Consider the following 26699-nt stretch of genomic DNA (forward strand, 5'->3'; position numbering starts at 1 on the left):
CTGGGACCCTCCCGGAGGGCTCGCAGGGCGGCAGGGGGGCCTCTGGGGGCCCACTGCCATCTCTGGGACCCTCCAGGCGGGCTCCAGGCGGCAGGGGGCCTCTGTGGGGCCTGCTGCCGTCCCTGGGGCCCTGTAGGAGGGCTCCCAGGGTGGCAGTGGGCCTCTGGGAGGCCCGCTGCCGTCTCAGGGCCCTGCTTTAGGGCTCCCAGGGTGGCAGGGGGCCTCTGCGGGCCCGCTGCCATTCCTGGGGCCTGCAGGAGGGCTCCCAGGGTGGCAGGGGGCCTCTGCAGGCCCGCTGCCGGCCCTGGGGCCCTGAGGAGGGCTCCCAGGGCGGCCGGGGGCCTCTGCGGGGCCCGCTGCCATTCCTGGGGGCCTGTGGAGGGCTCCCAGGGCGGCAGGGGGCCTCTGGGGGCCCGCTGCTGTCTCTGGGACCCTCCAGGCGGGCTCCCAGGGCGGCGGGGCCTCTGCAGGGCCAGCTGCCATCTCTGGGGCCCTGCAGGAGGGTTCCCAGGGCGGCAGGGGGCCTCTGCGGGGCCCGCTGCCGTCTCTGGGCCTCCAGGCGGGCTCCCATGGCGGCTGGGGGCCTCTGGAGGCCGGTGCCGTCACTGGGGCCCTCCCGGGGGTCCTCCCGCACTGGCAGCCCCCCCCCAGCTTTTTTGCTGGTCTCTGACGGGGCCTAGGCCCCGTCAGGGGCCAGCAAAAATGGGGAGGCCTGGCCCCCGGGGGTGGAAGCTCCGCCCCGGCATGTGGCCCCGCCCCTGGAGGGTGGAGCTCCACCCCCCAGCACACAGCCCGCCCCGGAGGGTGGAAGCTCCACCCCGGCATGTGCCCCGCCCCAGAGGGTGGAAGCCACCCCCGGCACGTGGCCCGCCCGGGGGTCGAAGCTCCACCCCCCAGCTTCGGTCCCCCAGTCGCCTAGGGACAGCAACCCGGCCCCCTGCTCAAAAAGGTTGCCTACCCTGCTTTAAACATTGAACATTGATCATAGGCCTTCCACCACACATTCTCATATCTGTATTACAACATGGAATTAGTAGAAATTTTTGCAGAAGTGTAATGCACACTCACAGCAGAATATATATGTGCTATTGGGGTTATTAACCAAGGACACTGGAAGTATTAAACATAAGGATTATACATTTATTTTGCCAAAAATATTTATATAATGAAAAATATTGATTAGTTTGCTCTACCTGCCAGTAGACCAACTAGTTTGTTTCCTTAAAATCTTGCTCCATCTAGGGCAAAGAAGAGAGACAGAGCGGGAAGATGCTAGTTTATTCCTTATTTGGGAAAGCACAATTTCTTGTCTCCATTTCTAGATAAGATGCCAGGACCATTGTTTTCAAAAACAAAGCATGAAACCCAGCTGTCCTGGCTGATTTCTTATAACACCAAGGAAAATGTCCACCTATCCAGATTCCATGGAAGTGAATGAAAATTTCTGCAGTGCTTCATTCAAGGCATTGATGTACCGTATATACTCAACTATAAGTTGAAAAATTTATGCCCCAAAATGAACTCCAAAATCCTGGGTAGACTTATGGAAGGGTCAATGAGTTAATGCTAATAAATTTTGTGAAAGACGAAGTGCCCACCTTTCTCTGTAGTCTTGTAACGGCTCCCTGTTTGACGCCCGGCGCCAGCCTCCGTTTGTTTTGGAGAGGCTGCAGCCAAGCTCCCAGCTCCTCCATTCCCCATTGGCCAGGCAGGGAGGAGGGGAGGAGCTTTCCATTCAGCCATGCCAGGAGGACTAGAGAGAGAGCTGTGGAGGAGGAAGGCAGAGACTGAGGCACTGCCTGGTAGGAGTTGGACTCTCTCTGGAGGGAAAAGGAAGGAAGGAAGGAAGGAAGGAAGGAAGGAAGGGTTTCCCCAGGGTTTGGCTAGGTTTCTTCAGGGAGGGGTTGTGCCTGAGAATTCTAAATACCCCTCCTTAAAACTGCAAATCCCAGAATGCTACAGGAGGCAGCTAGAGCAGTCAAAGTGGAATAGTAGCACTATAAGAGTATAGTGTGATAAACATCAATGTCAACCCATGGTGGCCCTGAGGGTGAGGCATCTCCAAAAGTCTCTGTCCACTGCTTCTTAGGTCCTGTAAATTCATATCCATGACCTCTTTAACAGAGTCCATCCATCTAGCATGTGGCCTTAATCTATTCCCTCCACCTTTCCCAGCATTACTGTTTTCTACAATGACTCACACATTCTCATGATGTGTCTGAATACAGGTATACCTCAGTTAATGGAGTAGATGTGTCCCTAGGCTTTACTAATTTAACAGACTTTGGTACCAAAATAAGAAATAATATGGGGAAAATAGGGTAGGTTTTCGCTATTTAAAAAAATGTTTCAGTAAAAAAATTATTTAAAATGAACATTATACACATGAAATGAAATAACCAGGTCAGATAAGCCTTGCATAAGTTAAATAGAAACATTTTGAATCTTCAAACCCTGATTTCCAGGTGGAATTTATGCTTACTCTCTTTCCCAGAAAGAAGTTGTATTTTATTCTTTATAAAGTTATCTCACTACTACATGACTAAATCTATCTTTCAAAGCTAGACACATACTAAAAAATACAGGATGAGTAACTTTAAGTATGGCTTTAGCTTCTGGTTCTGAGATTCTTTTGAATATAGAGAAAACAGTGCAAATGTTACATTATTATGTGCCCTAAACAGAATGGCCTTTTACACGAGGGGTGAGGAGGTGAGGATATCATGCTGGGTTTTCTGTTGTTGGCTTGTTTTATTTCTTTTAGGTAGGATCACGGTTCCTGCTTGGCTGCCTCAGAATTATGATTCTGGGGCACAATCCAAGCAAAAAGGAGCCTTAGCATCCTGTTGAAATTGGCTGAATTTTTTGGTTTTTGGGATCTCAGTGCAGCCAGAATTATTGGTCAGGTAACTGAACATAAGAGTAGTAGTTTCACCCCTGCCCACACACATGATGAGAAAGGAATTTTCCAACTCCTCAATCTTAAAAGCTCACCATTTATATATGTGTTTTGGTTCAGGAGAGTGACTTTTACAATGTTGTTTAAGAATTCCTGTTTTGGTGTTTACTCTAGGGTTGCCATAATTCTCTACTAAAAACTGGGACAAAATGTAGGACAAAATTTAGACCAAAATCTAGGCCAATTGTATGATAAAATTTAGCCCAAAATGTAGGACATTTAAGGTTCTCAATTTTTCTTAAATGTCCTACATTTTGGGCTAAATTTTATCCTACATTTGTCCTACATTTTGGTCTAAATTTTGTCCTACATTTTGTCCCAGTTTTTAGTAGAGAATTATGACAACCATACTCACATCTCTTCCTGACCTTAAGTATAGGATTGATACTGTCTTTTATCTGTCCACATGTTTTAGGAATTGCTTTTGAGACTGTTAGCATTCTGTCAAGGTCTAATGTCACTCATTCCAGACATGCTACTTCATGGTCTGTTTCTGTTCAAATGCTTGCACATACTACTGCAGAACTAACATCAGCAACTCTTAAATCTTGACCCTAGATGCCCTGGCTTCAAGAAGCTGCTTCTCACACTTCTGGTTTTCTATGTTTTTAGCATGCTGACCTTTCCCTGTCTTTCCACTTTATTTAAGTTCATTTTACTTCCTCTGATGAAATAGTGCTTGCATAGGCTTGCATTGCCATCTTAATTTTGTTTTGTCTCATGGTATCTTTTCTTAATGGACTGACACATCTGTTTATTGATAAAAGTTGTCCTTACAGCATGCAGTTCTGAAAGAGACTAGATGAAACTATTCTTAAAAGTAAAATTTATATGTCTTTTTCAGATATGAGAGTTTGTTGCTGTTGTGTGCCTTCAAATAATTTCTGACATGTGGTGAACCTCAGGCAAACCTATCACATGGTTTTCTTGGCAAGATATGTTCAGATGAGGTTTTCCTTTACCTTCCTCCAAGGTCACCAGTGGGTTTCCCATTTCAAAAATGACTTGGTTCTATATAGTGGCTAGATTGTTGTGTTTGGACTAATAAAACTAATCTTAATGCCACACAATGAAGTTTACTGTGCAGTTTTTGCAAGATTACCTACCTCTCAAATTAAAGCAAATTTACAGGGTTGATGAGAAGAAAAGATTTTTTGGTTGAGGAATGAGAAGGATACAGAAGTGTGTGAACAAGAAACAAACATGAGATGCAATTTTAGATTGGAGCAGGTTTAATTTTCAGTGGATGGGACAATCAGACAGGGCCCAGCTTTAATACCCATAATACCCATAATGGAGCCCTGGTGGTTAAATGCCTGTACTGCAGCCATTCACTCAAAACCACAAGGTTGCAAGTTCAAGACCAGCAAAGGGCCCAAGCTCGACTCAGGCTTGCATCCTTCCGAGGTCGCTAAAATGAGTACCCAGACTGTTGGGGGCAAATTAGCTTACTTGCTAATTAGCTTACTTGCTGTTCACCGCTATGATCTTTGGAATAGCGGTATATAAATAAAACATATTATTATTATTATTATTATTATTATTATTATTATATCCTTGGTGTACCTATTCATTTTCTATTTCAGAAATGCATGGTTGCCATTCATTCTTATGTAGCTGCAAAACCTACAGAATACCTCTCATAATGCAAGATTCAGCCCTCACTGACAGAAGCAATTATTTTTTATATTATTTATTAATTTTATACCTTGCCTGACCTCCAATCAGTGGCTATGTCTTCCATAGAACACAAAGGAGCATTTGTTGTTGTTGTTGTTGTTGCTATTGTGTGCCTTCAAGTCATTTTTGACTTATGATGCCCCTAAGGAGAATCTATTATGGGGTTTTCTTGGCAGAAATTGTTCAGAGGGGTTTTCCTTTGTTTTCCTTTGAGGCTAAAAGAGTGTGACTTGCCAAAGGTCACCTATTGTGTTTCCATGGTTGAGCAAGGATTTGAACTCTGGTCTCTCAGTGTTCTGGTCCAACACTCAATCCACGACACCATACTGTGACCTTCCAAGAATGTACCAGCCAGACATCAAACAAATCAAGAACTCCTTAATTATAGCAATGATAGTTGTATCCTGTTACCCTCAGGCCATATTTTGAGCAACGTGAAAGCTCTTCAACATCCACTCTGCCTGTCATCTTTTTTTAAAAAAGAATGAACAGTTTGTTTAATCCTAAAACGACCAGTAAGATCATACTTAACCAAATTTACCCCATTCACAGACATGATTATTTGAGTAATTTATGCACTGGTTTATGAATTTTGTATTCTGTTTGTTGGAAGCTTGTTAAAGATTGAGATGAGTGGTTTTACTTGGATCACCAAATGGGAAATATCATTAGAAATGAGAACTACTAGTATTATACTGGCTTCCCATTAAAAAGAGAAAGATGCATCAGTGAGGTGGCATATTTCACCTTTTTGCTCCCCCCCCCCATTGATTAATACTATGTTCACTGAAAAAACTGAAGTTTTTTTAAAATTAACATTTAGAATAGATTCTGAGTTTTAAGATCTAAATGATCCTAGCTGCTCTGCAAAAACCACAAAGAAGACCTTTGTTCTTGGATGCTGACTTTATTGATAGTAAAATTAGAAGAACAGAGGAACAGTTATAGGCACAGAGCCAGAAATACTATTTTCATTATTATCATTTCAGACATGTACCATATAACAAATTATCCTAGCATCTGTTAAATGATGTGTAGAAACAGCATAGTTTCCCTTCCTAAGCTTTACCTACATGGTTCTGGAAGTAGACGCTTGGCCAACATAATAATAATAAAATAACCTGATGAGGTGTGGCCCTCTTGTGGCATAATTTGGGATTTGGATTTCTCCTTGGGATGCTCAGAAATCATGTTATAATGTGCTTGTAATATGCAGGATCCACTGTAGTATAGTGGTTTGAGCACTGGACTGTGACTCTGGAGAACAAGGTTTGAATCCCCACTTGGCCATGAAACCCACTGGTTGACCCTGGGCAAGTCACACTGTCTCAACCTCAGAAGATGGCAATGGCAGGCCCCTTCTGAGGAAACTTGCCAAGGAAATCCCATGATAGGTTCTCCTTAGTATTGCCATAAATCAGAAATGACTGGAGGGCACACAACAACAATGTACAGGATAATATAGTTTTTGGACGATTGAGTGAAAATCCTTGGTTGTTGTTTTTTTCCATTTTATTATGTGAGACTATTTTTATTGTTGTCATTACTTTTTTTTTAATTTTTTAATTTTATTTATTTCTTTGCACTTTTATTGCAGTCTGCACTAACAGTCCTTTTAAAAAATAAATCAAAAGGCACAACAGGTTATACTTTCCTTTTTACCAGTACCTTCTAGACCTTCTACCTGACACTGTGTGCACACTGAAATGTGGTCTTTGGTGCAATAATATAGTAAGACAGGATGAATATTCATGCCATGCCTAGCCAATCTGGAAGTTTCGTACTGTTTGCCACTCACAAGGAATAAAGTCACATATTTAGTCTGAGCCTAAATATGGCAGGCCCACTAGATGAAGTCTCAGGCATAAAGTCTAAACTTGAAAAATTTTCATGTGTAATGACTGAAGCCACTCAGACTTAGGCCCGATGCACACCGCCCAAAGCAATGTATTTGGTATATATAGAATATATATTGTTGTATTTGTAATTCACTTGATCATATAAATTTTAAAAAATTCATGTCTAATGGCTGAAGCCACTCAGACTTTGTTAGGCCCTATACAGACAGACCAAAGTGTCATCATGGGGCCAATTTTAGGGCTCTGGAGTGGCCATATGCACCCAGCCCTTCTAGTGGAGCCCATGTGCCATCTTGCTGGTGCCCTGCCCACATGGGGCACTTGACGATGATGCACAGGCATCCTTGCGCCCAACATCGTCAATGTGGGTGAGCGCCATTATGGCACTTCTAAAAACAAGTCCCACATTGGTGGCTGAGCTGTGGGGTTGGCGCAGTGCCGATGGGGGCGGAAAGATGTGTCGTGGAGACGCCCATCTGTATTGCCCCATAATCTACACTGAGAAATAATACAGTTTGACACCACTTCAACTCTCCTAGCTCCATCCTATGGAATACTGGGATTTTTTGTTTGTTGTGGCATTCCTAGCATTGAGCCATTAGTTTCCACTTCTATGTGTTCATGATTGAAGGCTTGCAGTTCAAATTTAGAATTAACCATGGTTCTCTGTGAAATGTGGATTGGTGGGAGGAAGGTTGAAAATCTTTTAGATCTTGAGATTTATTAATAATGGTAACTTGGGGACCGTAGCTCTTGTCAGTAAGTGTGATACCTAGGAACAGTATTTGTTATACTATCTATCAGATCTGCTTTTCGTGAAGATGGGTTGGATAATGTTTAAGAGAGTTAAGCAAAACAATATATTTAAGATCAAAAGCTGTCTCATTTTTTCCTCTTTATAAAACATAAACAAGTGAAATACATGTCAGTATAAAAGGACTTTGTAATGCAAGTCCTGCTCTTTTTTCAGCTTCTGAGAACTGTTTTATGGAAAGGTCTCACTTTCTATGTATAGACAGACAGGACTTATACCCATTAGTTTTCAGCATGCAGGAAGAATTATGTCTCAGATGTAAGGTATTCTGTCAGCCTCATGCCTGGCTGCCTGATGGGAAATATGAAACAAAACATTTTGAAAAGAAAAGCAACTGTTACTAAATGGTCTGCAGTGTACTCAAAACTTTTCAAAAAGCTACTTTAAACTATTATTGTCATCACTAGAGGGCAGTAAGTACAAACAAAATGAAATAGAACTATTCTGAATTTGCACAGTCTGCAAGAGCAATTGAGGCTGCAATCCTGTACATGCTTACCTTGAGGCCAGTCTCATTAAACCTAGTGGTGCTTTCCTCTGAGTGAACAGAGGGTTGGGGTTTCACTGTATTATGAGTATAATATGAATACATGTTGGGTCCTCTCTACCCCACTCTTCCTAAGGAATGTTTCACAATAGAGCAGTATGCAGTATGCTATGGTTTTAGAATATTTTACCTTCAAAAATAATATTTACATCACAATGTTTACTGAGAACTTTGGTTGAACAAGAAGGCTTCTGAAGTGTGTGTTCTAGAGCAAACATTTGCTTTGTGAAGGGTGCCATCTTGGGTTTGCAGGCCTCCCTAAGTGCACTGGCAGGCACTTCCCCATTTGGACCTAGAACACTTTCTTGCAGATACACATTTATTTTTGAAAATTGTGTCCCATTTTCTTGCTGAAAAACAGCTACCATCAAACAACATAAAATCATGGAAGCATCTTTTTAAAGCTGTAAGCAACAGTATCTATTAAAACAGTAGGAAGTTTATCGCATGGGGCTTAAACCGCTCCTCAGCGCGTTCTAACGGGGGCGAGCAGGGGCGTGCACGGAACGCGATGGGCACCGGATGGGGCCCAAAACGCGACTTTATCGCACGAGGGGATGCTGCCGCCGCCGCGCGTTCCCATCACATCCCAATTCGGTTCCAGAGGGCGCCATTTCTGGGGACGCTTTGAAACAGTTCCCAGAAATGGCGCCCTCTGGAACCGAATTGGGCCACGATGGGAACACGCGGCAGCGGCGGCGTCCCCCCGTGTGATAAAATCGCGCTTTGGGCCCCATCCGGGGCCCACCACGTTCCGTGCACGCCCCCGCTCGCCCCCGTTAGAACGGCTGAGGAGCGGTTTAAGCCCCATGCGATAAACTCTTACGACAACTAAAGAAGAAAAAAACAGTAAAATAAAATTAGAATTTATTTTCAAAAGGCCCTCACCAGGTGGAATGTCTTTTGTGAGCACACTACAGAATTAATGCAGTTGGATACTGCTTTAACTGTCATGGCTCCATCCTATGGAATCTTGGGATTTGTAGTTTGTTGTGACACCAGAGCTCTCTTGGCAGAAAGGCTAAATATCTCACAGAACTACAAATTCAAGAATCCCATAGCATTGTGCTATGGCAGATAGGGTGGTGTCAAACAGCATTAATTCTGCAGTGCAGATGAAGCCCATATAGGCAGATGTAGTTTCTAAGGTAGTCTGGCCCCCAACTGTTTAGCTGTTTTAAAAGTAATTACTAGCAACCGAGATCATACCCAGGTTAGAATAAAAAAATGTGAAGCTTATACATCTAAGTCACATGATCCTGAAATCTGGCATTGATCAAAATGTTGGCAACCTCATGCATAGTACAGGATAAATTGCCTAATAGATGCAAGTTGCCATCTAGGATAACCACACTGTTATTCACCATTAATGCGGCTGACATTGAAAGATCCCAAGAACCTTAAAGGTTTGCTAAAACACAGATTGAGAACTAAAACGTCTAAACTTCAAAGCAGCCAATACCTCAAGCTGAAGTCCAAGATCTCTTAAGGGCACAGTTTGGGGACAATTGTTGTATACAATTGTAGTGTAAGTGAATAATTCAGACAGTTTTAGTAATAAAACATTTTATGTCTAAATAACAAATTTAACATGCACAAAATTAACTTGCTGCAAAATAGTGTTCCCTTTTGGAGGAATCCCTTAGTGCTGCTTTGCAACACAAAACCCATTTGTTTGCTCCATTATTAAAGATCACATTTCATATTCATTTGTGATTTAAATAATACTACTCTTTAGCTTTATAACACTTTTAATCAACCTTCCCTCTGTCCAATCATATTTACTTGTTTTTGACATCTGGTTCATATTGTGCCCTACTAAAGGAATCAGCAACTTGGTGCAAACAATTCTTCAGCTACCTTCATCCCTGATCATTGGGCAAGCAGCTGGGGCTAATGGGAATTATGGTCCAAAGCACCAGGTGGGCATCAGATTTTCTACTCAGCCCTAGAATGTAGGTTGTATGCACATAGAAATATGAGGGTGAGCATTCATGAATTGCAGTATATTATGCAAGTCATACTCCTAATGAAAAGACACAATTAGAATGTTTTTTGCAGCATATTAATTTCCACTAAAGCTATTCTAGAGGTCCCTTTTCAAGTGTCTACAGAGTGTCACATTTAAACAGTTGAATTGCCTCAGCTAGAACCAATAGAGGTTGTTAATGTAAATGGCATTTTGGGATTATTTTCTTTAGGTCTAAATACTGTCTCATTTTTAAAAGACTCTTGTATGCAGGATCTAGGTCAGAGTCACAGAAAAGCTTCTCTGAAGAGATTGAACCAGCATGTCTCATGCTACCCTCTTGTCTACTCATCTCTGTTTCTTAAGTCTCATTTAGCTGTCTCTTCACCATCTTATTCTTGGTGGGGGGGGGGCATATGTTTCCTCAGTTTCATACCATTAGGGAAATAGATCTGCATGGGGAAGGGCTGTTTCTCCCTGGTGCCGCCACCAGTATAAGAGGTTCAGTATTTTTTGAAATTAAGAGGGAATTTGGCTCTGTTCTTGAAACTGTAGAGTTTTGAGGCTTGAGCTAGCTGTTGTACACACACCAAAAGCAAAGAAAATTTCCATAGTGATGGCTTGCTTGTCTAGCATTGTGGAAACTTTTCCAGAGATGCAAAATTAAAGGATGGATGAAAACCTCTGACTTCATGATGGCACAGCCACATCAGAACTTTGGTCAGTGTGTTATGTCACTCTGTCCTTTGGACCAAAATTAATAGGAGAAGGTTCAACTTTTTCCAAACTTTAAAATGAAAGGCTTGATACAGGTATGCAAATCTGACTTGATGCAGGTATGCAATCTGGCAAGAGTACATTTATAAGAATCTTGTCAATACTACGTCAGATTAGGCTGCATGATTGTTCCCACTAGTTATAGCCAATGCAAATTCAGCATTGTTTACTGGGAATGGGGGAGTTGGGGAAGCCTACAAATATACAATATCTGCCTGTGGGATCACAGACAGATATTGTATACAGTATTTGTTATTTGCTTGTATATTTGTTGTTTGTTCTAAAAGTTGTGATCTCCACAACTTTAAGAACAAACAACAAAAAATGAACATAAAAAAATGCTCTAAGAGTAACATCTTTTTACTGAGTTCTTACTTTAATTTACTGGATCTTAATTGGGCATAAGAAAGGATACAAACTCCTTCCGGAGCTATTAGTTCTACTCAGTACAGCAGACCCTTGTTATCCTTTGGGGTTTTGTTCCAGGACCAGCCCCCCCTGGATACCAAAATGCATGGATGCTCATGTCTCAGCATATAGAATGGCATAGTAAAATGGTGTTCAATATATAAAATGGCAGAATCAAGGCTTGCTACATAGTTTTATTCTTTTTAAATATTTTCCTGACCTGGATGCTTGAATCCATGGATAAAGAATCCTTGGCTATGGAGAGCTGACTGTAATTTGTGCTGAACTTAATTATTTTTCCAAGGGATTTAAAATATCTGGAGGAGGGGGCCGCAAATGGGATTCTATGAGTTACCCCCCTGGTAGTTTCCATTCACCTGTGACAGCTATAAACAAGCCTCTTTTGGGGTCCATGGCAGTATCTGCATTTAATTTTTTTCCTCTACATCCACAAATATTTACTTTCATACAAATGTAGACATGACACGTGAAAATGTTCCTTTCTCTTGGCATATAATGCTCCTTCAGGATTGGAAGTGGACTACAGTTTCTTTACAGTGAGCTGAAAGTAATATGAAGAAAGCATCATTTGTAGCCTGTGATGTACATATTAACCCTGTAATTTATTTTCATCAGTGTTTCAAACCCTCCTTATTTACTATAATTATCTCTACCTATTGCCTTAATCCTTCACTTTAATATTTAGTATATAATTAATTTTTACTTTCAATTTTCTTTTACACCTTCCTGAATAATAACCTGTCTGAATATGCATTTATCAGGGCTCTGGTTAATTGTTAAATGTATCACTGTACCACTGCAAAAGAGGTAAAGTAGGTCTTGGCAGTGGGAGTGGGATCTGAACAAGTTATTGCTGTGGAATTCAAGATACAGCCATGTTAGCCTGGATCAGTACGCAGAATCAGTCTATGAAGGTTATGCTACTCTCTTTCAATTAGACTCAAAGGTGCTGCAAGATACCTTTGTGTACCGTTTTGGTTTACTTAAATCTTTTAAATGTGGTGTCAGCCCTCGAATTAGGTTACTCCACTGTTTTCTGCAAATAGTCCCTGAGGAGGATAATCTCTGAACATCCTGCTCCCCTTATGTATGTTACGTGCAGCCAAAGAGAGGCTGAATTTCTATTCACCAGCTTTGCCTTTTTGCCATCTATGTTGTCTTTAGCAATTCTGGTGACAAAAATAGTTCTGTTAGCAGTTCTGTAGGCCCTATGCGATGTGCCTCTCCCAGGCCTCCAAAAGGCCCAAACACACACACACACACACATATTAAAAATGGTTTATTTACTGTTATGGTGAGATCAGCCCCATATAAACAGAGTGTGCTCAGGAGAACCTACAGTAGATAGAAAAATATTTGGATCTGAAATGTTAAGGTTCACAGCAGGAGTACATGAATAATTTCATGTGAGTGGGACGATGGATGGAAGGAAAGAGTGAAAATGTGATGGTTAAAACAGATGAAGGTGGCTTCTAGATCAAAGATTGGGATAATAGTTCTAAATAAACATATAATAGGGGTTATAATTTTCTAATTCCTGCCATTCTTTTTCACTAGTAGTTCTCTGAATTGTCCTCATTGCCTCAGAACATACAGGAAGCCATAGGTGCTATATGTGCTCCATTATGTGGAATGGGGCATTTCTCCCCTTAAAACGGCTGTGGTTCATCAAAGATGCTGAGTTAGTTCAAAAGGAACACCAAACCATGGTTAAATACTGCTTGTGCAAGTCTTGATTTTGATGCCTCCCCCTGTGTGCTTCTGATGATTTCTTCTTTACAGTCGGCCCTCCCCATAGGCGGGCTTGCCTTTTGCAGCTTTGAGCTTATGCAGAAGGCAAGTCCCGGCAGAAATAATTGTGTGTGCACCCCGTACCGTTAGCGTGTGGCCCATTATTTTCAATGGGGCTTGAGCATACTTTTTCCCCATACGCGGGGTGTGTGTGTGTGGAACAGATCCTCCACATATGGGGAGGGCAGACTATGGTATAATTCAGTATTTCTCAGGATATGAAGTGCAGAACTGAATAATAGCTGCAGTTGTTTCTTTCTTTCCCTGAAACTCATTAGGAACTGGCAGCCAACGTTTGGAGGATCAGCACTGCTCCAAAGACTACCATTTTTACTAGCAGTGGTATAAACCACTTGTTCCCAAATTTTGGTCTACTAGGATTTTGGACTTCACCTCCCAGAGGCCCCAGACAAGTTCGGCCACCTGTCAGGAATTCTGGGAGCTGAAGTCCAAAACTTCTGGAGGATCAAAGTTTGAGAATCACTGGTATCAACCATATAGTGCTGTTATTAGTGAAACCAGCACATTGTGGTTTCAAGAAGTTTGCAGCCTTGGTATTGTGGGCAAGCTCAAACCACAATTTGTTAGAGTATAGAAAGAACCAAATTTTGCATTAAAGAGGAAGTAACTAAATCTGACCATATTACAGAAGGGGTGGAGGCAGTATGTGAGCCTAATGCTTAATTATATGGTGTCATACTGTGGGTTGCTCTTCAATATGAACCATCTCACTAAAATGTTCTGTAGTTTATACAGGCTTTTGATACTATTATGCAACATAATGTTTATACTCTTAGAATCACATTCCTTTATTGAATACGAGATTATAATATTTATGCTGTGTGAACCTGCTCACTGATATATTCCTGTACTGTAGTGTGGAAGGGCACAAGTTATGAATTGTACACTCCCCGCTTAAATTAGACATTCCTGGTTTAAATTTTAGTTTATGGAGAGTGTCTTTAGGCAAGCTGCAGTCTTTCATCCCCCGTTTCCAAAATGTGGTTTAGTACATAAAAGGGCAGGCTTGCCTTAAATGCTTTGTAGTTGCTCAGGTGACACACCCAAAAGTCTTGGAGAAGTATAATATAAACACAAAGTAATTGGTACAAAATCCATTCTGTGTTTGTTTTATTGTATATGTTTCATTTATTGTGGACCTCCCATGGAAGTTTTTCCAAAGAAAAACATACCTTTTGCTTTTAGACATGTGTTTCTTCTTTTTGTTTCAAAGAGGTTCATGTTAGATGTGGTATTCTCAAGGAACTAAACCAAGTCTACGAAAATCCATGCCACAACTTATTTTGCACAGCTAGTCTCATAGGTGCTACAAAATTACTTAGTGTATCTGATTATGCTGAAGTTAATACATCATGCATCCAGTGAAGTGAGAGCTAACCCACAGAAAACAAATAGCACAATAAAAGTGCTGGTCTTTAAGGCACCACAGGATTCTCTGTCGTGTTTGCTGCAGCACACTAACATGGCAATCCCTTTGTAAATTGATTCTGTTCATGATGACGCAAAGAGGGAAAGCTGCAGTGCTACAGCATCCTTTTCATTGACTACAGCTTCTTTGTTTATATAGCTATATTATGACAACTTGGCATATATGTATATACTTGGTCTGAAATAGTACATACAGGTTGACACACATAGGCATTACTTTCTAATTTCTGTTGACATACTGTATGTTGTTTCATCAGATACTGGATTAACCAAAGGCTTTTTATAAATATCCTGCTTATTTGTACTGAGTCTGTCTGAATGAAGTGTAGTTGAATTGTTTCACTTAAGGGTTAGCTGAAATTTTCAAAAGGTCTTTCATTTTACTGGAATTTTTATAACAAGAACAACAAAAATCTTTGGGAAGCATTCTCTTTTTAAAATTACAGAAAGACTCTAAGCCAATGGCATTTAGCCTGAGCAAAATAGCAACTTCTGCCTCTTTGAATGGATTCAGTGAGCTCCTCTCACTGAGCTAGTAAATGCCACTGACACACACAAAAACTTAAGCTAATTAATCATGTCTCCATTGAAGTAATGCTGCAGGGGAGCTATTATTAAATGGCAGTTAGCACAAAAGAAGAGAAATACCCTGTTCCCAAGAGATTTTCCCATGCTGACCAATCAGAAACTAGCACACACATGTCAAAGCTTTCTCTTCTGCTTTTATACATTTTGTCTGCATTGTGATTGGCTCCTATCTGAGGTTTATGGGAGGGATTATTTGACACTGGTTGTAGCCTTCTTGCAGATCCTTGTTTGGTGGTCTGTTGATAGAACAAGTCTCTTCCAGCAGCTGAGCATCTTGACATACATAATTCATCAAGTCATGGTGTTCTGGAAATATGCAGATATCTGCCTGCTCTTCAGATTTCTTTTCAGATCCTGCAGTATGTCTTTCCAACCAGCTCCTTGAATTCTACAGCATTTTGGAATTTTGCAAATGGCTCTTATATAATCTGAAGATCCCCACAACTGGAGTAGCAGTTAGACGTTCTTTTGTGTACCTACTTGTAGGGAATATATAGATCAGCACGACTAAGATACAAAATTCAGTTAAAAGAATCCAGGATTCTCCCCCCCCCCCCCCCAATATCTCCGTTAGAGCTAAAGGACTGAAAAATTCTGTCATAAATTGATCACACTAAAGAAAATCAAAAATGCCCGAAGCAAACTATTTACTTTCAGTATCTTGGGGCTACATAAAGGTAGGAATGTTTTGGATTTGTTTTTCCATTTAAATTGTGTGTTAATTTCATGTAACTATTAATAATGAGCTGGTATAACTGCAGATCCAGATGTCAGAAATGAGTAAATAATTCGTATGCTGGTCTGTTGTCTTATGAACGAAGGGTTGTATTGGTATATTAACATAACTTGTAATGTGTAATTGACCGGAATGTGGGTGTATGCTGTCCATTTTATGTCTAAATGTGCCTGTAACGTTGCTGCATTATGGTGAAGATAAAGCTGTAGTCTTGTAAGCAAGGAGAGCTTAGATAAGGAGTATATAGAACAGTCATGACTGAAAGAAACATACGTTTAAGATTTCAGTTAATAAGGTTTTTTAAAATAACATTTTCAGTTTTCCTCTGTGTGGTGCACAGCTTACATTGATTAAAGCCTTCTCCAAAATATTGTGTGGCTGTAAATGGTCTTCTCCTTGAGTGCTGGTGCCAAAAATCAACCTTGATTTATAAGGCTTTTGTGAAATAAAATCAGAATAGTGTCTGTTTGGTTATACTGAGCTGTGTATATTGTATATACAGTGCTGAGTAAGTCTGGTGCACAACTGTGTACTACTTTCTCCCCTCTTGGCTGGTAATTAATTATACACCTACATTTTTAAATGATCTCCATCTCCTTATATTCATGTGCTAATTTGCTTAATACTGGCTTTAAATTATCTTCGGGATAAAAATTAAATAGAATGTGTTTGTTGGATGGTGTCTGGCAACCCCTTTCCCTCATCTCAAATCTTAGAAGATAATCACTACTTTGGCACGTAGCCTGTACAGCTTTGATCTGGGAAACGGTGAAGAAGCATGACTCTACAAACGATGATCATACAACTCCTATCTCACCATTGCCTGTTCTGGTTGGGACTTACAGAGTAATGTCAATGTCATGTAGGGGGCCAGAGTTTCATCTCTAGTGTAGGAAACAGTTGAGGATGGCAGCCAGCAAGTAGGCTGCTGGTGTGTATAAGAGTCATTTATTTAGAGCATTAAGTTCATATACTTATTGCTAATTAAATTTTAACAAATGTAATAAGAGCCTTAACAAATGACATATGACAATAAATGCTTTCAGCAGTGTACAGGCATGTTAGTGTGTTCTTGTTAATAAATGTTACTGTTTTTTAAAATAATCAGTGTCAGTTCCATAATCGCTGTGGAGACAGGGGTATCCTTTTCTGGTCTCAGCTTATTCAGTAAATCCTACCCTGCAAACATTGTAAACATTTACACCAGGACAGGCAAAATCCCTTTCTATATTCTCATTTAAAATACTTTCCCCTGAAAGACTTGCAACTGAAATATCTGTTTTTCCAAAGCTGAAAAGTTTGTTTATGAACTGGTTGCTCTGGTGTAAATTAGTCATTTTGATGCAGCAATTAAAAAGAACATACAATATTATAAATAACACTAGAGACCACATATTTTCCTTCAAATGTCTTTTTAAAAAAATCCAAAGAAAATGTCCCAGACTATATTGCAGTATTACTTCAGCCATCCAACTTTTATTGGATTCCTACATACGTATGTAAGTGGTTGTCTAAAGATACTGCACAACTACAAGTTCAAAGAAAATGCACACTGCAGGGTTGTTAGTGGCAGGGCAATACTTGGAAGAAACAGTGAGAAATGGATAGGGATTGACAGAGCAAAGCTGAATTTGCAAACAGGAATAGGTTTAGCTCAGCAGATGTACTTTTACATGCAGATCATGTTATACTGTATCTATCCCCTGTCCCTTTTCCTTGTGTGTAGATTGAAACATTATAAGAAAAGCAGGCATGGTAGAAAGATGGCAGTGTCATAACCGTGTCATAGAGATGCTTCTCTTCTACCTTTTGACTGTATGGAACAGAACCACATCAATAACAACCGTCTCTTAGCACCGAGAGTAATCCTTGAAGACTAGCATTAACAAGAAGGATTATGAACAACCTTCTCAACCAAAGACCAACATGAAGATTTGAGATATTGTGCTGCCCAGGCCAGAATACCTGGACTCTACGAATATAGAGAGTAGTGATGCCTTATCAGATTTTTTTACTGATGTATTGCAAGAATCTCAGATGAAGTTGTTGGGTGGGAGGGAAGGTCATTGTAAAACTCTGGTATACATCCCTGTGTTGACACAATCATTTTGCATTTAGGTAGTAGTGAGATTTAGGGTTGGGCTTAGGACCAGCATCAGGAGCTGGCATTAGGAACACAGGAGCCTTTTTTATTCTGAATCAGAGTGCTGGACCTTCTTGCCCAGTAGCATCATTTCTGACTGCCAACAGCTCTCCAAGTGCCAAGCAGGATACATACTTAGTCCTGGTATTCCTTGCAATCACTGGTATTCCCTTTGTGTATTTTACAAATACTAACTGGGTCTGACCCCACTTAACTTCCAAATGAGAAGAGAAGAGGTATGTTTAGTGTGGCATGATGTTGGGAATGTCGCAGCTAGGGTGGGGATTGTTACTTTTTGAGGTACATTTCTCAGAACCTTGGCCAGCACATGCTGGCTAAGAGATTTTGGGGGCTGTAATCCAAAAAAAGTAATAGTCCCAAGTGTGGTCCCCTATACCCCAGCCCTATGCTAAGACTGATTGCTAATGCATGTCTTGAGTTGGCTTCTTAGTGTATGTGTGATCAGCACTACAGTAGCCCTGGTACCTGGATCTAGTTACCTTTTATATTTCTGCCAATGCTTCTGATGTGGCATAATTCTGGGGCATTGTGAGGACAGTAGCTGAATGTAGCAACCCAGTGGTACTGAGATTGCTGCCATAACACACAGATATCACCACCAGGGCCCACTGAGAATGGAATGGCCTGACTGGATAATTATCATTGCACTTTGGCACTAGTCTTGTTGTGGGGAGGGGGGTATCCTTTCCCCTGTGACCACCTGAAAAGATAAAGAGAGTTAGCACTCTCTTCACCCTCAGGCAGTAAATGGTTTGAGAGATAGTGGGCCTATCTCTGAACCAACCAACCCCCTACTTCACTTACTGCAGAGTTGGAATGAGGGGTTCCATCTTCTTCCTTGTGAATACAGTTGAGGGCTCCTGGGGTGTGGATCCTTCAATATTTGGGAAGAAATAAGCCATGCTCACTTTTTCAGCCTATGCACTTACCAGTAGACATATAGAAAACATATATGCTCACCTCTGCTTACATTTAGTACCTGTTCACTGCTCTCATCTGCTGGGAATAGTTTGTCAGTAGCAAAGGGGAAATGGGCATGTGCTGACATTTGTGTGAGAAAAGTCTTGAGGCGGAGGAGTGGCTTGGAAGGATTTGGAGAAGAGGAGAGCCATTCTGACTCCCCTACATTATGTTGCATTCATCCCCTTTACAGGAAAATACTAGGGATCCTAACCATAGTCTAATTTCTCTTCACAAAACAGTTCCAGGTGAGGGTCAGCACATACGTGCTTCTTGCTAGGGCCCATGATAAGAGTATTCCTCTTCTGACCATTTGTATACAGAGGACCTTCTTCAGGGAAAAAATGCATGTTTAGTAAAATGTTGTAAGCACCTAAAGCAAAAGTGAGAATTTACTGTTCTCCAAATGTTGTTAGAGTCTTAACTGATTTGTTGCAATAACGTGTGAGAAAAATAGTTAACAAATGGGTGTATTAGCTGCATTAAGATGAGACAACATACTTAATGCAGAGTTCTTCACTGTAGGTCATTTTATCTCTTCATTCTACACAGACATCTTTTTTCCGGACAAGTCTTAAATCTCTTTTAATTTCACTTTTGTTACTTGTGTTATCTGTTTGTTCTTGAGCTGAAAAAGAATGTGGATAGAGGCATTTGTAATGCAAATGTGTATCTTGCCCAGTGCAGGTTTTATATCCAAAATATGATTGAAGTAAGACCTCTTCTAAGCATTATGCAGGAGAACAGGCTGCTTCCTTAAGAGCCAGGTGGAATCCAGTGGCATGAATAACTCATTAACATGGAATTTGATTTCTGTCTTTTGCTCTATATGAAAAATTAAGAGAATTATTAATTTAAAATGTACATTTTCCTAATCTAGTAAATATGAACTGTGAATCTTTTTCTGGAGTCTTTACACACTTCTAGTTATGCCTCCCAGCTCATAGCCTTCTACCTTGGGGCCCTATGTTTTTTTCAGAAAGTACAAGGGGTTTGGACTTATGACTCCTTCCCCACAAAGATCACCAGAAATTATTAATGCTGCAGCTTCAAATCCGAAAAAGGGCAGGAAACAGGTGATACCACTACTACACTGTACATGCCTGTTCTTCAGTTTTTTCAAACCTAAAACTCTTAAAACTAGTGTAGCTTTCCATTGGATTGTTTAGGGTTTGCATAGACAACTTATGACAGTTGCATGTGCCCATATAGCTGTTTTTGTGACTATTGAAATATGGTGGTTCAGCAGTAAAACACTGAGCTGTATGGGTGTAAAACAAAAACTACAGTTCCAGAAATGCAGTTCTCCTTTAAAACATATTTTGCACCCCAGCATATCTTATTTTAAGGCAGAAGTGGGCAAAGTTTATGCTGCAGGACACTTGCATGCTTTCCCAGCTGTCTTTTGAGAAATGTGTTGACAGTCTTCAAAATTACATAAATACTGTATATACAGAATAGGGTAATAAAATCAAGTATTATGCACAAATTAGATAGGCAAAACAACATAGCCGTACCAAATATTTGAAGGCAATGATACTGTCACTTGATAATTGGAATAGGTGATTCCATCTCCATTTTCATGATCTTAGTAAAATGAGTGGGTTTTGTTTTCCTTACACACCTTATTTTGTGAAAAAGCCATATTTACAAGTGCTCAGGCTCCCATAGCAGCTGGATTTTTTAAAACAACAACAACAACAACAACATATTTTTAAAACAGTGTGTGGTTGAATTTAGATACACAGATGGTACTGTTAGTGAGTAAGTAAGAGCAGTTGACCTTTTACTTATGCCTTCCTACAAGGAAGCTTGAAATTGTTCAGGTGGGTTGAATTTTTCCTGTTCAGGTAAAACTTGTATGCATCATGTGAAAATGAGAAACATGTTTTGGGAATATGAGAACTCAAGAAAATGGTTGTTTTCTTCTGTAGAACAAAGGTGGGATGTGGGTATATATCAGAAACATCTCAGTGATTCATTTTTTCCTAAATTAAAATGTAGTTAATTTGATGAGAACAGTGAAATTGATCTGTACTCATGCCTACAATCGGTTTCTGATGCTTTTTTGTAGGTTTTTCGGGCTATGTGGCATTTTCTGATGCATTTATGTAAAATTGTGTAAGAATAATACATTTGATGAGACTATTTTGATTTTTTCCCCTGAAAATCTGGTTTTACCCATTATCATACTGTTAAACTGAAGTGCTTCAATGAATTTTGAAATGTGATTCTGACTATTTAAAAACTTGAATTCTCTTAGATGAAGGTATGCATTTTTCAGCCATTGACATATGTTTCTCTTCTCTTTTCAGTTCAAAAGAATGCTCAATCGAGAGCTCACCCACTTATCTGAAATGAGCCGATCGGGGAATCAGGTCTCTGAATATATATCCAACACATTTTTAGGTAAGCTTTGTGCTTTTTCCTGTTTTTTCCTTCCTATACATTACTCATCATGGAAAGGTTAGAGGAACACATCTTATTTTCCTACCTTGTGTTTTGTCTGGATTATGAAATAAATTTGTTTCATTTGAGGTAACTTTAATACAGCATATTCCAAGTTCTCTAAAACAAAAACAAAGAAAAAAAAACAGGACATGTTAATTGTTGTGACCTCTAAAAGAGTGGATTAATTGAAGTTTTGTTGCTAATGCCCATTTTCAGAGCTTATCCTATAAAGATTCTTATGCCATCTTGATCATTCCATCTATTTTCAGTACTCAGGTGCAAGAAACATTGCTAATATTGCCAGGACAGCATTGTTCACATGTAGAAGGTGTCAATTCAAGTCTTATTGAATTTTATGCAGTTCTCTTCTCAATAATCTGAGTAGGATTTCATTCGCCAATACATGCAGGCAAATACTGTAAGGTTTGTTTGTTGATAATCCTAATTCTCATAGCTGTAAGGACATGCTGATTTCAGTAAGTGGTTTCTCTGTCCATAAGTGAGAAATGCTGCCACATCAAGCAAAACTCAGACTGTGTTGAACACTTACATACCACAGATACCAGCTTGTGTTGTTGCAGCAGATTGCTCTGTGGCACCAGAAACTTCATGCAACACATACACTTAGGGGCACTTACAGTTTGGAGCATTGAAATCACCCTGAGAGAAATGCAATTACTTGCTTTAAGCCTCTAGAAATAATAGAATCACTTGTGTAGATTTGTTCTTCCAAACAGAGAGAAGTGGAACAACTAGTGCAACAGATTTAGGCCAGCATAATGACACAGTTGGATCCTGGTCTTACACTCCATCTCAACATGTTTCTTTGGCTTGCAACCTTAATCTTCTGGATGTCATTTTCTCTGTGATGATGAGAAGGACTGATACATCTACATCCATTAAAGTTGCTTTTGGAGAATATATTCAGCCAAAAATTACTTAATGTGGAGGAAGTTTGAAAATACAATATGGAATAGTTTTTAGAAGTTGGACTGTGGTTTGTTGTTTTAAAGTACAAATTGATGTGCATCATGGATAAATGTTGCAGACATTGCATTGCATCAAGTGGTGGCTTTGCACTATCAAAAGAACTGATTACCTTTCTACAAAGTAGGGCACTATATTTTCACCAGTTCCCATTACATACTGTACCTGTACCATATTCCATGCTTCTCTGGACAATCCCCCAGCCCTCATAATCACCTTCTGGAGAGTGAGCCCAGAGGCTATTATGGATAGTTGACATAGCTGAAAACCTCAGAGACAGCCATTCATGAACAATAATATATTCATAATTTCTGATTTATATCATTGCTGCTAATTTGGCATTCTGGTAAATGAAGCATGGGTATCCAGCTGTATTACACAATTCAGAAAGCACAAATTTATACTCATACCATGTTCTCCAAAAGGAAAGTGAATTTGATCCAAAATTTTACTGAGGGCTAATTCAGCACCAGATACTAGATTTGTTACTGTCCTAGCATGGCAGCATAAACCACTTCCATGGCCTCATTGTGCCATGGAAAGACACATAGAAATAGATGTCCCTTGCTGGTGCTGACAGTTGCTAACTTAGAATTCTGTCAGTGGCTATTGTGAAAGCAGGAGTAAGTTGAAGAGAATCTTATTGCTGATACTTTTATTGTATTAAGCCCTATTCAGCCATTGCACATATTGGTTACAAAAATACATGACTAGGGGCATGCATTAGCCCCACTCACCTCTGCTGATTTGCTAACATGAAGAATTACAACTACACTGAAGCCAGTAGCCTTTGGTAAGTGTAGAGGCCCTCAGCTCAGTCCCCAAGCCCAATTTTCCAGGATTCGGACTTGCATGAAGATACAAGAGGCTCTCTGATATAGATTTGTTGTTTTCCATGTTAGTCACAAATCAGAAGGAACAAGGGTAATGCTTTCCCTTCCTCTTATGTTTGTGTATCTGTATGTGCCTTCAGGTCGCCTGTTGACTTACAGTGCTCCCATTAATTTCTTAAGGTTTTCTTAGGCAAGGAATACTCAGAACAAGTTTTGCCAGTTCCTTCCTCTGAAATACAGCCTACAGCCCCTTTTATTCATTTATGAGCTCCTATCCAAGTATGAACCAGAGCTGACCCTTTTTACATAACTCTTAATTGTGCTAGTATTTGTCCTGTTCATGCTATAGTTTCTCTTTTACTATTTCATCTAGATGCACTTGAAATAAAATCCACATCCCTCTCATTTGCTAGTGGATAAGGTATAAAAATTCATGACTTTATGAATCCTGACAAGGGTTATCAACTTAGTTTCAGAAACTGGGGTGGGGAGAAAGGCTGAAGTAAGATTGCCTGCAGAGATGACCCACTTAAAAGAATTTTCTCGCTCTAGCTCACTAAAGAAGCTCAGAATTTAGTTACCGTATTTTCCGGCATACAAGACTACTTTCTGACCCTCTAAAACGGGGTCAAAAGTTGGGGGGGGGGCGTCTTGTACGCCGGTAAGAGCACTTACCTGGTTGTCCGGCCAGCTTCCAAAGGCCTCCGGAGCCCTTTGGAAGCCGGTGTTTCTGGGCATCAGGCCCCCTAAACTTGGCCTATAGTAGGCCAGGGCACTGCCTGCATGCAAGGCAGGCTTTGCAGGCCTCAGCAAAGGCCTGGGGTAAATAAAAATAAAAAATGAGAGAGAGAGAGGGAGAGAGAGAGGGAGAGAGAGAGAGAGAGAGAGAGGGAGATAGAGAGAGAGGATTATCGAGCGGAGGTAGGGGGGGGAGGAGAGAGAGGGAGAGAGAGGGAGGGAGATGCGATAGAGAGAGAAATAGAGAGAGGGGTGGGGGGAGAGAGAGAGAAAAATAGATAGATAGGTAGAGATAGATAGATAGATATAAATAGATAGATAGACAGATAGATGCCGAGAGAGAGAAATAGATAGAGAGAGAGAAATAGAGAGGGAGGGGGAGAGAGAGGGAGATAGACAGAGAGAGAAATAGATAGAGAGAGAGAGAGATAGAGAGAGAGAAATAGAGAGAGGGGGGAGATAGATAGATAGATAGATAGATAGATAGATAGAGAAAGAGAGAAATAGAAAGAGATAGATAGATAGATAGAAATAGATATAGATAGATAGAGATAAGTAGATAGATAGATAGAGAGAGAGAGATGAGAGAGAGAAATAGAGAGAGAGAGAGAGAGGGAAGGAGGGAGGGAAGGAGAGAGAGAGGGAGGGAGGGAGGGAGGGAGATAGACAGAGAGAGACGGAGAGAGAGAGAGAAATAGAGATAGGGAGAGAGAGAGATAGGGAGAGAGAGAGAGAAATAAATGGATGGATGGATGGATGGATAGATAGATAGATAGATAGATAGATAGATAGATAAGAGAGAGAGAGAGAGATAAGCAAGCAGGCAAGCAAGCCAGGATTAGAGAACGAGTTGGGGTAAATGCAGTGATGTTTTTTAAATTTTTATTTGATGTGCATTGGAAGAGGAGTGGTCTTATACGGCAAGTATATCCCAAACTCTATATTTTAACTGGAAAAGTTGGGGGTCGTCTTACACGCCCAGTCGTCTTATACACCGGAAAATACGGTATCTATCTCTGTTTCTATGTGAAGGATGAAAATAAATAAAAAACAAACCCTAAGGAAATGTATTCCCCTTTAATCAAGCCTATCCTGTAAACAGGGCTGATTCACGCCACATCAGGCAAACTCAGACCAATTCATTTTAAAGATCTTTGGGGATCATTAATAGATGTGGGGCTCAAGCCTTAAATCTAACCCAAATGATCATGCCATTGTACCATGTGAGAATACAAGTGAAGGAGTCAGTTATTGGAAAGCACCACCACAATGCCAAAAGCTAACCACTACCTGACAGGTGAGTGCAATCAGGGATAGTGATTTGATTGAGGGTGCTGAACAAACAACTCTTTTGATTCCTTTTGCAGTGATGGAATCAGGCAAAGGACCCATTCCCTAAAATCTTGACTACTGACTTTTGGAGCAAACAAAATTTGTTTGCATGGCATAAGGAGCCCTGGTGGCGCAGTGGTTAAATGCCCGTTCTGAAGCCACTCACTCACAAACTATAAGGTTGCGAGTTCAATACTAGCAAAAGGGCTCAAGATCGACTCAGGCTTGCATCCTTCTGAGGTCGCTAAAATGAGAACCCAGATTGTTGGAGGTATTTAGCTTACACCTTGTAAACTGCTTAGGGAGTGCTTAAGTGCACTGATAAGCAGTATAGAAATGTACCTGCTATTGCTATTGCTATTATTTTGCAACTTCATCTTCACTGCAGTCATGTAAACTCAAGTCGATTGAATTGGACTCAAGTCACTTTAATGACTTGACTTGGATTTCACTCAGCAATAAATGACACACTGACTCAGCTCACAACTTGTATACTGTATTTTAGTTACTGACTTGAAGGCCTAAATTCATCTAGAAACATTAATGAACAAAAAACAGCTTTTATCCTTTGAACAAGGCTTTAGTCTCACTGCTTTTTGCCTGCCATGGCACAAATGGTACTTTATGTTTGCTGTACAGCATGCCCGTGCTTCCTGTGGACCCTCATTTCAAGCCAGTAGCCTAACACACTTGCTGGTCCCCTCTAAGAAACATGCCCCATGCTGTGGGGAGCAAGTCTTGCTTGCTGCTCTTCAGTGTGCAGCAAGGACAGGCTGCTGGGCAGACCTTATTTTTCTAAAATGAAATTTTGATAAATTGATTATGATAATTTAATTGTTCCCCTAACTTTGTGCACATCTTGATTTTCTGTTATTGAAACACCATACAGAGCCCACCACCATCTCTTTTTTTTTTCTGTTAAAGTTGGCTCCTAGACTTGAGACTTGACTTGAGATCTGAAAGCAGAGACTTGAGAATTGGCCTGAGACTTGGAATAAGAGGCTTGAATGTATCACTGCTTCATAACCTGAGCAGAAACACTTTTAATCATATTTTGTTCATTTCCCAGTTTCAAGTATAGTTAGACAGCTTGAAAAATGGATGTAATAAGACCCACTGAATGGGTGTGCAGTATTTTTTTTAAAGAAATTATTTTGTGCATGAGAAGCAAGGGCAGAAGACTTTCAGCGTTGAAAAATGCGCACAGCACTAATAGTGTTAGCTGCTTGCTTTGAACAAAACCTTAGGAAATCCCTTGGAATTCCATGTCCCATCTAAAATCTTCCAAAATCTTTCCTTTCACTTGAGTTCGTCTGACAACTTTACTTTAAAGTCCTCCCTTTTGATGGTTCTAAACTTTGTGCATATGACTAAAGCCATAAACATTAAGGAGCACATACGAGTCATTATGCTTCAGCTACTGTTGGTTTTCTCCAGTTCAAGCATTCTTTCCATCCTCCCTGTTTTCTTTAATTGGTGATCAGGGGGAAGCAAGAAAAGAATTGGAGGGTTTGAATGCCTCTGGCGGAAAGTTGGTGACATTTTCACTTGTTTGCAGTGATCTGTTCTAGATTCTTTGCTGTTTCCAGTAATTACTAGTCTGTTCTGGGCGGGGGGTGGGTGGGTGTACTGAATA

General features: G+C 40.5%; 1 protein-coding gene and 1 long non-coding RNA gene across 7 annotated transcripts in view; one reads left to right on the top strand and one right to left on the bottom strand.

The window, feature by feature from the left end:
- Positions 1 to 26699, top strand: part of PDE4D (phosphodiesterase 4D) — a 574941-nt gene that overhangs the window by 530514 nt on the left and 17728 nt on the right. For 4 of the 6 annotated variants that reach the window (XM_042454650.1, XM_042454653.1, XM_042454654.1 and 1 more), the window contains exon 7: positions 21038 to 21131. In XM_042454650.1, coding sequence (XP_042310584.1) covers positions 21038 to 21131 — 94 coding nt within the window. Of the gene's footprint in view, positions 1 to 15456; positions 15540 to 21037; positions 21132 to 21910; positions 23694 to 26699 lie in introns of those variants that run through there. The other 2 variants (XM_042454656.1, XM_042454655.1) reach the window with 2 other exon arrangements.
- LOC121923825 lies at positions 16978 to 23718 on the bottom strand. Its single transcript, XR_006102466.1, has 3 exons — positions 23669 to 23718; positions 21217 to 21290; positions 16978 to 19547 (listed from the first exon to the last, which is right to left on the bottom strand). It is a non-coding gene; the product is annotated as an uncharacterized LOC121923825 (long non-coding RNA).

The sequence above is a fragment of the Sceloporus undulatus genome, chromosome 2 (genome assembly GCF_019175285.1).
Source record: "Sceloporus undulatus isolate JIND9_A2432 ecotype Alabama chromosome 2, SceUnd_v1.1, whole genome shotgun sequence".
Lineage (NCBI taxonomy): Eukaryota > Metazoa > Chordata > Lepidosauria > Squamata > Phrynosomatidae > Sceloporus > Sceloporus undulatus.